The sequence below is a fragment of the Diorhabda sublineata genome, chromosome 5 (assembly GCF_026230105.1).
Source record: "Diorhabda sublineata isolate icDioSubl1.1 chromosome 5, icDioSubl1.1, whole genome shotgun sequence".
In the NCBI taxonomy this organism is placed as follows: Eukaryota; Metazoa; Arthropoda; class Insecta; order Coleoptera; family Chrysomelidae; genus Diorhabda; species Diorhabda sublineata.
This window is the reverse complement of record NC_079478.1, coordinates 28326427-28340935: the sequence shown is the minus strand read 5'-3', so window position 1 is coordinate 28340935 and position 14509 is coordinate 28326427. Positions and strand designations below refer to the sequence as shown.

The 14509-nt window shown below is 31.5% G+C and overlaps 2 protein-coding genes across 2 annotated transcripts; one reads left to right on the top strand and one right to left on the bottom strand.

Annotated features, from left to right (window-relative positions):
- Positions 1-533: 533 nt before the first annotated feature.
- Positions 534-2394, top strand: LOC130444703 (craniofacial development protein 2-like). The gene is made up of 2 exons (XM_056779979.1): positions 534-551; positions 1468-2394. Exons 1-2 carry the CDS (start codon positions 534-536, stop codon positions 2392-2394), a joined length of 945 nt encoding a protein of 314 aa, XP_056635957.1.
- Positions 2395-7529: 5135 nt separating this feature from the next.
- Positions 7530-14154, bottom strand: LOC130444150 (kappaPI-actitoxin-Avd3c-like). The gene is made up of 3 exons (XM_056779191.1): positions 13893-14154; positions 9947-10120; positions 7530-7599 (listed from the first exon to the last, which is right to left on the bottom strand). The coding sequence occupies exons 1-3, from the start codon at positions 13969-13971 to the stop codon at positions 7592-7594; spliced, it is 261 nt and encodes an 86-aa protein (XP_056635169.1). The 5' UTR covers positions 13972-14154; the 3' UTR covers positions 7530-7591.
- Between the last annotated feature and the right edge of the window lie 355 nt (positions 14155-14509).

Below are 14509 nucleotides of genomic sequence, written 5' to 3'. Positions count from 1 at the left end.
AGGGTTTATATCGAACCACACAAGTAGATCAAAATGTACCAAATATTCAAAAAGTTATGAAAGAAAGAATAAAAAAATCATCCCAACACCAAAACTACTAACTAAGAAGTGTTAGTATCAAGTCACAGCAAACGACTAAGGAAAGAGTGGCGGATAGACCTAACATGAGGTTTACCACGAGTTGTAAATTGGAAAGATATTAGAGATGCCAGAAAATATAGTACGATTGATGAAATTAATTTATAATAATTAATTATATATTATTATTGTTAAAAAAATATTCAAACACAAACGAAAACACATATAGACAATGTAGATATCTCTAATTTATCCACGAAATCTTTGTGAATGTTCGTCGAAGTTAACTCTTTTAAACGCAAGTGTTTAATAACCACACCTTGTTTAACACGATTAATACTAAAATATAACTTTTTCGAATCCGGTCTAATACTGTTGACACGTTTCAACAGTCCATACATAAGGTGATGATAAATGATTGTTTTGATTTTTAAGTGGCGAAAGAAAAGCAAAGTATGATAGCTAAATTAGATGTTAGTTACATGTTGAAGAGATTGAAGGAGCAGAAGCTCCATTCCTTATCACTTAACAATCGATCAAAATATCCTAGATGACTATTGTCCTAGAATATGGAATTTCGCGACTGATTCTAGAGACCAGAATATATGGCTCAATTGGTAATCTATCTTTTTATTAGATCCCGTATAATCATATTTCATCTGAAAATCTTTCACATCTTCAGAATTTGGAGAATAGATATTTTTTGAATATTTCTATTTTCTCTCAATAAGATGACGTATTTTGAGATAATTCATCACATGCAGCAGCCATTTTGGTATTCTCATTATAAGTTTTATGTTTCTAATGGAATAGAATACACAAACCATCCCATCAATTCAAATTTGACGTTCGGTTTTTAACGGTTTTGCTCGATTCTGGATGTTTTTGCGATCGTTCAAAGGTAATATTTGATCAAGTGTTAAATGGACGATGCTGGAATACAAACAAAATATTTCAGTTTTAATTAAACGGAATTAATTGATTGTTTGTTGAATATTTCACTGCAGTGAATTGTATTTTTAACGTTTTACCTACCAATGCAAGACATTATATTTAACAATGCAAGAACGTATTTCTAAAATGATATAAATAGATGAACATAGTTTTAGAAAAAACTTTAATAAATCAAACCATGCCTTGACTATTGACTATTGATTACATATTATTCGGTGTAAATATATTATATACATTCCATTTGACAAAAATACAGGAGTTTGCATAAGGAATTGGTATCAATTGAAAAAGTGGAAAATATTATCTCTGCCAGTATGGCCGTTGGGCGGATTGAGTAGCTCAACGACCATGCTGCCGGTCCCAAGCCCGGATAAAAGAGGAGGGTTGTAAGGCAAGGCTAGCTACCTACCTCATGTAAAACAGCCATTTGCTCAGAGAACGAAGAAAGTAGCCTCGGATAGGACTGATAAAACTTATAACGACCCGGCAAAGTTAAGGAAAAAACGATTTTGGAAGCGACAACAATTGCGAATAGCCACCTGGAATGTTACATCAATTGCTAACAAAGACCAAGAAACCATAATAGAGCTTAAGAAACATAAAATAGACATATGTGCCTTGTCTGAGAAGAAAAAGAAAGGAGCTGGCAACTTTAGAATCGCGGAGTATACATTGATATATAATGGGAAACCAAAAGATGAAAGAGCAGCATCGGGAGTAGGCCTATTAGTGCACGAGAAATACGACAAAAACATAATAGACATAAAGTATATAAGCGACAGACTGCTACAAACCACGTTTAAATTTACAGAAACAACTAAAACCCATATATTAAGCGTGTATGCTCCTGATACGAGTAAAAGTCAAGAAGAAACAGACTCATTCTATGATGAACTGCAGATCACCATGGATAAGATACCGAAGCAAGACGAAATTATGATACTGGGAGATTTTAATGGAAGGATTGGTAAAGAGGTTATTAGTGGAATTAAGAATCGGTTTAACGAAGAAACACTCAACAGCAATGGAGAACAACTCATACAATTCTGTGCACATAATGAACTACGCATTAACAACACGTTTTATCCCCATAAACAACAGCACAAGTATACGTTCGAGAACACAAGAGGACATAAATCGATTATAGACTACATTATTACAAACAGAAATATTCATCCCTCAAAAATATTAGATGTCAGAACATTAACCTCAGTAAACACAGGGATTAACCACCATATGGTGCTAGCCATAATGCGGAACTGCGTACAAAGGAAAACCCAGAACAAACCGAAAGTGACAGAAAAGCTGAAGATAGAAGCCTTGGCGATGATACCACAAAATACCTCTACCAGCAAAGACTAAGGAAGGCAATAAATGAAAACAAGATCTTGAAAGATGATACCGTAGAACTAGCATGGAAAAGATTAAGTACTAATATAAGGACAGCTGCAGAAGAGGCATTAGGCAAACGAAAGGTGAACCAAAACGGAAAGCCCAACACGAAACCATGGTTCACACACGAAATCAAATCACTTGCGGAAGAAAAAAGGAAAGCATATCTTCAATATAGAAATCAAACAATTACATATGCTGATTACAAAGTCGTGAGGAATAGGTCAAATATGGAAATACAAACGATTAAGAGACAATTCTGGGAGAAATACTCATCAGACATGGAAAACAACTTATATGGGGGACAAAAAAAGATCTGGAATAGGATAAGGAACATCAAAAGACCAATCAATGAATACATCCACACGAAAACAATAACGTTAAAAGAATGGGAAAGGTATTTCCATGAACTCTACGGTGACATAATAACAAGCCAATCCACAGAACAGAAACAAGAAAATATATCTGAGGAAGGAGAAGACATCCAACAACAATTAATATCAAAAGACAAATTTGAAGCAACAATGCGCAAGATGAAAAATAGGAAATCACCAGGGCTGGATAACATTAATAACGAGCTTCTTAAATATGGTGGCAATGAATTAATAGACCAAATGCATGTCATGTTCAACAAGATATACGACCAGAGAAAAGTACCAGAGGAATGGAAAGTAAGCATAACGATCCCCGTCTTTAAAAAAGGGGAAAAGAAAGATCCAAATAATTATAGAGGGATCAGCCTCCTAAGCACGACTTCAAAATTACTAACAAAAATTATTGCAGAAGAAATCTCAAGTAGCGGCATGAGCGAAGAACAACAGGGATTTAGAAAAAATAGATCAACCATAGACGCTATATTCATCTTAAGACAGATTGCCGAAAAGGCCATAGAGTACAATAAAACCGCGTTTATGTGCTTCATAGACTTAACAAAAGCATTTGACAGAGTGAGATTACATGACGTCATTGAGCTACTAAAAAAACGAGGCGTAAACCAAAGGACGATAGACATCATTCGGGACATGAACAACGGAAATAGCAAATATGTAAGAGTAAACAACGAACTCTCCAGTAAAATGCCAGTATCAACAGGGATCAGACAAGGAGATAGTCTCAACCCAATACTCTTCAACATTATAATGGACGAAATCATAAAAGAAGTCAAAACGGCAGGCAGAGGATACAGAATGGGAAAACATGAGTTTAAGATAGTTTGCTACGCTGATGACGCGGTTATGATATCTGAAGATGAGAATAATCTGCAAAAACTGCTACACAGATTTGAAACAGTTGCAGGAGAATTCAATATGATCATATCGAAACAAAAGACACAATCCTTGACAATAGCGAGAGAACCAAGAAGATTCAAACTGGCAATTTATAATAAAAGTGTAGAGCAGGTTATGTCTTTTAAATATTTAGGGGTAAACATCACGAGCAATAGGAACTTGAAACAAGAAGTCAAAACGCAAACAACAGCAGCATCTAGGATATCAGGATTCCTTCGAACCGTGATATGGAGGAAGAAATTTTTAAGTATCGAAAGCAAAACATGGATATATAAAACTTGTGTCAGACCAGTAATGACATACGCCATAGAAACGAGGGCGGAGACTGCAACTACTAAATGGATTCTTAGAACGACCGAGATGAAGACATTACGCTCAATCACAGGGAAAACACTAAGAGACAGAATAAGGAGCAATGAAATCAGAAGAATGTGTGACGTTCGGGATATAGTGAGATGGGCCAGAACTAGAAGAAGAGCATGGAGAGATCATGTCAATAGAATGAACAACGATTGATTGTCGAAAATCGCAAAGGAAGAGAGACCCAACACAAGTAGACAGCCTGGAAGACCACCAAAGCGCTAGTATGAGAGCTGGTCCTCGCAGTCACAACTTAGGCTGCCTCTTTGAAAATACAAGACACAGTCTTAAAATAAGAAGAAGAAGAAGAAGAAGAAGAAGAAGAAGAAGAAGAAGAAAATATTATCAAGCGAGGAAAAAATATTGAAATGTGGTGAAGTTGCATCATACCATAACAAACACCATAAATGTTAAGCGTCAAAGAAGTAGATACGAGAAAGAATAAACTGTGTAACGATTACACCAAAGTTTTTAGGAGTAATTGGCATTAGACAGCTTCACCAAATATTCATATAAGATTCATATAAAATTTGGATGATTTCTAAGAGTATAATCGATGATACTGGTTTATAGAAATCGAATGTGCATTATATGCGGTAGTTCATTATAATCGAAATGATAGCCACAAAACCATGTTAAGCGGTTCAAAGAAACTCCTTTTTAAAACTACTTTTTAAAAAATTACAAATATTTGTGAATCAGTATTCTCAGTGCAGACAAAAAGTTTGCTTTAAGAGAAATTCTAGACTAAAAGACTTCGGAAACTATGATCGGCTTAACCCAATCATGATGAAAGGAACTGTTTGTAGTATTCATGCTTTTAAATATTTTAGCTTAAAAATAGCTTTTTAGTATTAAACTTTAGTGTAATAGCAGTGTATGGGTAAATTGTTTATAACTGTTCAATAATTATTATTAAACATCTATTATACAACTATATAAATATCATGGAAGAATTAACGCACAAAAAGTAATGAAAATCCAAACCGCTTCTAGACCTTGTTTAACATTTGAAATTTCCACCGAAAATTGAACGCGACGTTCAGAATCTGTGATTGAAATTTGGTTCTGGTTTAGGATCCACACGCAGCTGCTAGAAGGTCTTCCTGATCTCATATCTTAGTTTCCGAAAAGCCATTGAAACATTAAAACCTATTAATTATTACAAATATGATATATAGTTAGAAAAATAAACATATTTATGTATATTATTTTTGTTTGAAAATATTAAACTTAATATTCTTTGTTTGGGTATCTCACAGAGAGAAATTAAGTAAGTAATAGTGAACGCGTTAAGGTAGATTTACACTATCATTTTGTTATTATATATTGACTGATGTCCAGTGACATCATTCCTCACTGTTTTCTTTGATAATTAGTATATGTATTTAGGAATTGATGTAACTTAATTTATATAAATATACATTTAAAAAGATACGGAAACTGCAATGGTTTTGGTATTTTTAATCTTTGAGTTTGTTCACTTTTGTCTCAAGTAGATTTACTGCTAGCTCGTTCGGGTAATTGTTAAGTCTATGTAAAGAGCGTTAACTTATTTCTTCTTTGACAAAATTCACTTTAAGATCCTTCCTGATTTCACTGTTGGGTATGAACCACGGTGCGTCGGTGATTGTCTGTAATACTTTAGACTGAAACCTCTTTATGGGATTTGATTGCTATCCCCCATAACACGTATCCCATAGGTTCATATTGGCTTGAAGGCGGCTTGTAAGCTAGGAGTTTATTTTGCAACGATCATTTGAATTTACAGCCTAGTAATCAGTAGTGTTTGCAGAATTTAATTACTTACTGTCTCCTTCTTGTAAGGATATGTGTTTTCCACGTGAGTTCTTTGACTAAAGATGGATACCTACGTATTTTACGCTGTTTTTTGTGATAGGGATTATCCGTTACTAGAGGTGTAACTCCTTTATATTTTGTGAATGTTATTTTGCATTATTAATTTTGACTTCCCATATATTTTGTTTGGATATTGTTGTTTATATGCTCCTGCATATATACAACAATATCCTTTATTGCAAATATGACTCTAATATGCGGTTAATTTTGTATGCTTCTTTAATTTAAGAACTGAATCTTGGTGTCGAACCTTCTATGAAGGCTTTATTTTTAGTTTTCAAAAGCACGATTTATGGTGTCCACTATCCTATCCTATCCCCTATCCTATTTGATCGATGGTACATTATCATGCTCCATCTTATCATTGATGTAGCACCCACGCTATAGTACCCATGTTACTGCCCGCACCTTTTTTATTTCACAAGATCCCACAGTTTTTAACTACACAGTATTAGTATGGATCTTTCAATATCAATTGCAGATATAAAAACCTATGCCGACAATTTTGTTTGGTCCACCATACGCGTAGGTACATAATTTTATAAATTTATCATTTTTATAAATACTTTTAAAAAAATGTATATAACTTATGCGAGAAAGTATTTGTTACAAGGCAATCGAAACATTATAAATTGAACGGCATTATACGCCATTATTTAAACAGATGCACTTAATTCAAGTCCTACTTGTAACCTAGAAAAAATCATTATTATATCTCGTTAAACTTGTTACAACTGAATATTAAATTACAAAACGTAAATAGACGAGTAACAAGTACCTATTTGTAAGGGCGTTTAGCTTAAACAGGGTACCAGACGTGAACTAAGCCCCTTTTGAACCTCATTCGTTCGTTTTATGGAAAAAGAAATTTCAAAGTAAAAACAATAAAGAAAAAAAAATGGTTGCAAATAAAACAAAAGAAAAAAATCATTTCAATTCCAGCATTTGATTGAATTATGATGGGTTGCAAAGAGGGTGATACCACATACTCACCTTCTTGTTTGATAACATAATCAACACCGTTTTTCTAAAGGCGGTCTGTTGCAAGAGCTTTCTTTACGATTTCTACAACCTCTTTACTCAGTTCTAGAGACTGATTACATTTTCGTAATTCTGATTTTAAGTTTGCCCATATTAACTCTATAGGGTTAAATATGCAATAGTAAGGAGGTAGTCTGAGAAGAGCCCTGTTCTTTGCACAGCTTGTCAGAATAATGAATTTGCTCTAAGCTTAGACCTTTAAGAAGAGTAAGCAATTCTTTGATAGCTGTGCCTTTTTTAAGTGTTTTCTGCAATTGATATTGGAAGAACTATAATGATGATTTTGATGCTGGGAGCAACGTTGGAATTGGTGTGTGAGTTGATGGAGATTATTGTGCATATAGATAATACAAGAGTTGTCTCAAAAGTTTCAGTCCTCAATTCAATTGGGTATTGAGCTGTCATTAAACATTCGTTTTTGAAAGGCAATATGACTACGCAAAGAGGAAAGAAAAAGACTCATCATTTACGACCGTATAATATTGGGATGAAACTGAATAAAACAACTGAATTGAAATAAAATTCATATATTTATACAAAAAAATAAATAAAATTTGTACATCAAATCATGTAAGTTATCACTTTGGTTTTAAGTAGGTATTACAAAACTAGTAACTTTAGGTACCTGAAATAAAAAAAAACAATTATTTTAATTTTTTTAAAATATTAAACTAAATTCAATATATATGAGTGGTAGATTTCTATGATAAAAAAAAAGAATAATTCCATGCCAATTGCAACAACTAGGGCTTTACACGAAACGAAATATGGCAACATTTCCAATAATTCGATACGTTTAATTAGAAAAAATGGCCACGAGAATAGACTGAAACAAGATATATTTAAGACTCGATCCGTACCCAAATTATTTCTTCGTCTCGACAAGTATCGTTACCAAATATTAGAATAATGCATCTCAAGATTTAGAATCATTATATTAATTCACTTTGCTACGGAATTTAGGAAAACTATGAAATATGTAACTAATTTTTAAACTGGTTGTCCTGATGATTGAACCACGAATTTTCAAGAAACAGAAGTCTAAAAATATTGACGGAAAATGAGCAAGAAAGAAAATGGTTCAATAGGATTTAAAATATTATATTTTACTCTTTCCTCAAAAATATTATATAAACATAAATACATGATGACGAAATTTCAGTTAGTTTACTTTGAAAAAAAAAGTTTAACAAGACTTGTAACAAGATCTTTTGGTATCGGTCACGCCCAAACTTTTTTCAAAAATGCCTCGACTCGTCGAACCAAAAGGAGAAAAAGGTAACTGAGTAGAAAAGATAATAGCACTTGGTCTTAACAGCTATGGTTATGAGGCTTCAGGTATAATCAAAAATTCCGTGTATTAAATCATCAATTATATTAACATTTACGTAAATATGAATATGTAACATCTCTACAACTGTAACTGAACAAAATTGGGATCATTTTCCACAACTCTTTACTGAATAAAAATTTATCTCTTCAATCAGTTGACTAATTTAGATAAACTATTTTCCCTTCTTATTGCTGCAGTGAAATTCAAGGTAGCTCTATCCAGGCTAACATAATAATTAAATCATCCAATTACAAAGTTCTTGTGAATTAACTTGCATTTTTGATCAGTTCTAGGAAAGTCACAATAATGCAGAACCAATGAATAACTCGTTATGAAGAGTACCTAATTAGTTTGAAAACGAGTTTCTTTCTAAAAAATTCCATTATATAGAGCACTTTTGATAATTCTCTACATATACATCAACCACCTTTGGGCTCTGACTACTGTAATATTAGAATCGTTATATCAGCATTTGTGTTTCATTCAAAAATATTACAATATAAATTCTCATTGTCGTGAAAGATCTTTGACTTGAATGATCTATAAGTTCAGTAATTTTATACTTTCGCGGTCCCCTTTTTTGGCTGAAAATGGCAAAATCATCCGATTTCAATTATTTTTTTTCAAATCTTCATTCTTACGGCGGATTTATGAAAAAAATATGGGAAATATCTCACCTGGAGATTTCATATAGTTTTATGACTTTAAATGTTATCATAAACGTACTTCTTCGCATATAATCGTTCATAACTTTTTTACAAAGCATCAAAAGCAGTTGATATATTTTTTTTGTTAATATACACAGAAAAACGAACATTTTGGAACAAAAAATTGAGAAATGTTTGTTTATTCATTTTTTATCTCTAGCAGTCAACCTTAGTAGGATACCATTTTTTTGATGGTGAAAGTTTTCAAAGTTAACTTTTAATATTGTACCCTTCATTACAGTAAATGGTTTTAAGAATGTTTTTGTTCATATAAATTTAATGATTACTTAATAAAAAAGGTACAAACGATTGTGAGAAAAGGTCAATTTCAAGAGAAAGTGTTATTATTTTTAATTGTAAAAACATGATAAATCAACATTTTTGTATTATTTTTCTTAATTGGTTCGTTTTTTATGTGGATTATGAAAAAAATTCATAACAACTTCATTTGATTATTTGGAAAAAAGTTATCAACAATTATATGTGAATGATTACATTTTCATGAACATTTAAAGCCCTGACAGCCCTGAAACCAATATAAGTTTTAATTTTTTTTATTCCCATAATTTTTTTCGCAAATCCGACGTAAAAACGGAGATTTTAAGAAAATTCATCAAAATCGGATGATTTTTCGATTTTCTAGAGCTAAAAAAGAAGGAACCGCGCAAGTACAAAATTAGTTCAATAACTTTCTTAAAGAACATTATTGAATACAATTATTAATCTGAAAATAAGTTATCAGAAAAAGTTGCATGGTATCAGAAGTAAACTCCCAAAAATAGATAGAGTAATGAGAGAGGAAAGGCTATGAATGTTTGTTAAAATAATTTTTTGACATTCTATAAAAACAATATGATCTACTTCAAATATATTATTAGCTCTAATTTATACATATTTATTTTTGTTAATTAGACTATTTTGAACATAAATACCTTTGCATTTTTCTATGCAGACTTCTTTAGATACAAAATTGTTAACATTTCCAGCACATCCACCGTAGTTGAATAGTTTGCACTGTTTCGAATCGGGATCGTAACGCCATCTTGGGATTAACGCCCTACAACGTCCTTTGTCTTCAGGAAGGTGACACATAATGGGCAAATTGTCTGAAATTATTTGGATTATATATTTCTGAAAGTATTTATTATTGCGAAAAATATTTTCTAATATTTAACTGCAAATGAGAATGGTGTGAAATGTTACACAGAAAAATATGTGAGTGTTAAGTATCTACCTTTTCATACGTTACATCATAAATTTATTTATTAATCGATTATCGACCTCTGCCTAGTTGAAACAAGCACACCAAAGAAGATAACAAATATAAGGGTATGAAGAGGTACGATATAAAGTGATCACTTTCTGACGGACAGTAATGGAAAGAGAGTAACAAAGAAATGCGACAATTGAGGACAAGACTATTAGTTTACAGTTTTCATCAGATTCCTAGTGAATTATAAAACAAAGACAAAAGGTAATTCGACGACCTTCAATATAAGGTATCAGTTAACTTACGTTTCCATTTAAGGTTTTAAGATTTTGGCGACCACTCCCGATATAAGGTTAAGTAAATTGGTTGAAAATAATCGAAGTATCTATGTTTAACTGTGATGTTCTAGATATTTTTGAATATAGAGAGGGAAAAAACGTTTTTAAATTCACTGCTCGTATTTAGTCAATTGTGTCGGGAATTTTCTATAATATATTTTCCTTTTTTGATATTAATCCCTCAACAAAACCTATTACTTTCCCTAATCACGTCCTTATTTTTGCCTTTCGTTTATTGTATTCGAATTATTCATAATTTCAGATTTCAATAGTATTTTCCATATCGGATCGACTGGTTTTCCACTCATTTAGTTTGAATATAAATTATATGAATGACTGATGTTTTGTTGATGTCAATACGAGGGTTGCTACTAAGTTTTGAGGTATGGCAATACTGATATGAATATGTCAAATCTGACTTTGCCATAATAAAGTTTAATTATGAGCGTACCAAGGAAGTGTTGTCATACGAATGCTATTTGAGTTGTTTACTTGAAATGTTCATCATGGCCAAAAAATTGAACTAAATCGCGCATCTATGTATATAAACCTGAAACTAAACAACAATGGACTGTATGAGTCTTTTCGCCGTACAGTCCTTATTTGGCACACATTTTATTATTACAGCAAATCAAAAATAAATTGCGAGGTTTCTACACCTGATGAAGCGTTCATGCGTTCAAATAATATGTTTTGGAGGTTTCTCGATCGGAATGGAAAAAATGCTTCGAAAATTGGTTCAAATGCATGCAAAAGTGTATTGATCTTAATGGAGAATATTTTGAGAAACAATGAAGCTATTTCCAAACGGAGACTTTTTCACGCGGTGGAAAATATCGTTATAGAGATAAATAATTTCTCACTCTTATTATGATAACTCAAGGCAATCACGAATTGTTACATTGCAAATTAATACGGTATGTTCTTCATGATGACCTCGCAACGCCAAGGATTAGTGCACAATATCTAGTTGAGCCTTAACAACTTGATCAAAACAAAGCACAATTGTTATTGCTATCAATTATAGGAAATAGCTTTATCGTTGATTTTTATATTTAAACAATTCAAATTTGTTGAATATTGGTAATAATGGAATACGAAGATTTCGAATTCGAGGTATTGTTAAAAGAGTATTCAATGTTTGTGATAATTTGTTGCCAAGCACATCAAGACAAAATATGGAATCACTCAAAGTCTAGAGAATGCAAGCCAAGGAAAATTCTCAACGATATTGAGAGCATCAGCTTCATGATCTCAATAATCGAATAGTACCATAATATTCAAAATTGCGTTAATATATAAAAACTACGTGCATGCTTGATCGAAAATCGGAGATATAATACAGCCAAAAACGTTAAATCTTGGAAAAATTCAATAATTTCTGAAAGGTACACTTGATATGAAGTAAACTGATAAAGCTTTGTTTGGAATGAAAATGATAAAATTTTGCATTTTTGGGTTTAATTTCAAGCTCTGTGATTGTGATTATACTGGAACACCGTTATGATGAACTGAATGATTAAAGCTCCTAAAAATTTTACAGTATCAAGAAGTTTCTACCAAATTGACAAAAAATATGCTAAGCTTCAATGATGTACGGAGGAGATATCCTTTTTGAAATTACTCAAATGGCAAATGTACAAAAAGCTCGTAGGAATAAATTAACCTGTCGCGACAATCTTGCAATTACCGAGTACGGAATTATATATAGAGCAATGTTTCCAGAGGTCATCTACAACAATTTTATTCACTCTAGGAGCCGATCTTACAACTTTGAAATGCCATGGGGTTTGGAAAAAAGTGTAGTAGAATCGATGCTGCTTGCAGTTCCATTTATACATGAATACAACAAAGCTGTGGAAGCTCAACCCGTTTCTACATGAACCTCAACTTTGACTTTTGCTAATATTTAAATCAACAAGAATGTTGAAGCAGAACCACTTAGAAAATTCCTTAAATAATAACCGTTAATTAGAATTTAAAGTGGAATATGAAAATTGATAATTGTAATTTATTATACATTTCAATTCTAAACTTCGCTTTGAAAAAATAAAGAGAAAACAATGAGAATGACATATTATTCACTTATTGTACATTATACTAATCCAATAATTATTTTAGTTTGAAAATACAAAAGAGGTAAATGTGCCAAAATAGATATACTCGGCAAGGGAATGTTTATATTCTATTGTTGAAATGCATTTCGAAATTAATACATTCGTTAAAGGTCATGATAAAAATATTCTAGGTAAGATGGAAAATTGAATGAGGTGATGGAATTGATAGAGCAAGAATATTGAAATGAAGTCGACCGACAACAAATGCATTATGTAAGTTGTATGCTCAATGGGTAATACTGAAGACTGAACACTCTACTTATTTCATCAACTTCCATTAAATAAAATATTAATTGAACGTAGAATATAATGAAAGTATCCATAAAAGGTAGAAACGAGAAAAAAACCATTGATTTGTTACTTGTTAAGAATAATCAGGATATTCAAGTTGAGGAACAAAGTATATGAACTGATGTCGTATATTACTTGGATGTAAGATATAGAATTGGAACCAAACTGATCAGTTTTTTGTTTTATGAAATGGGTAAACGATTTAACTGATATAATATGACCAATTGTAGTGCATCTTTAAAAAAATGTATTTATCTTGTGATTTTATAGAGTCTTTAATCAAATGAGGTTTCAAATCTAAAATAGCTTCGATAGCTCAATGGTTCGTGAACGACGTTAACAATCCTATGGTTCACAGATCGAAATTTATACGCGACGAGAAACATTTTCTTCAAAAAATTACTATTATCATGGTAGATCTAAGAAAAAATTAATTAAAATGGGAATTGGGTTATACATTGTTTGATAAAAAAATTATTGTGCTAAAAATTCCTTTTTTAGGCTTTGAAATTAACATTTTTAATAAAATAAAGAAATAGATTCGACAAAGAATAGCTACAAAAGGTAGATCGGGATCATGTAACACATATTTTATTAAAAAAGCAAAAATTTCAAAAGAATACACTGTTAGGTAAATTTTAAAAACATACAATTGTGAAAAAAATATTCAGGTGCACCTTTCTTCTGAGAGATTCTTCAGAAAAGTACTTTTACTTCTTATAGAATATTAAAATTATATAAAACAATATACATATAGAAAATATTGATCTTTTCGACGTTTTTATTAATATACAATAGGATTCTAATACCTACGATTTTTACTTCAACACGGATAATTTCTTTTTGCTTTTTATTTGAAAAATTTTATTTACTATTAAACGTCTAAACAAATTTTTTTGTTTTATCTAAAAATGATTCTTACCTTTTATATAAGGTTTACAAATGACGGATTGTATAGTGACTATGAACAATATCACAAAAACTATAAATTTGACAAACATTTTGCACAGGATATTCTCGACGAAAACACAACGATTACTGTATAAATCTGTTGGAACAAATTAAGTTTCATCCGATATATATATATATATATATATATATATATATATATATATATATATATATATATATATATACAAAAATGCTTCGGAGGTATAAAGGGAATCACTCGGTTCTATAGATATGGGTACAAACATACGTATGTCGCATTTAGATAAGGTATACTTTGTCAAGGTGAAAGTTTACATACAGGTGGTATATTCTAGAAGATATATTCTTAACAGGACTGGACTAGAAGTGTGGTATAGTTTCTAATTTTTGTATAAACACACCCAGAAGACATCTTTAGATGTCTACTACATCTCTCAATTTCACTTTGAAAAATGCTACTTCTCAAGACAAATGATGATTAAACATTAAAAAGTTCAGAGGTTGTACAGATTATAACACACCATTAAATAACAAAAAGTAAAAAATTGGAAGATAATGGTAAGGTTCATGGTTCAATATCAATCAATAGTTATCCATATTTTTCATAGT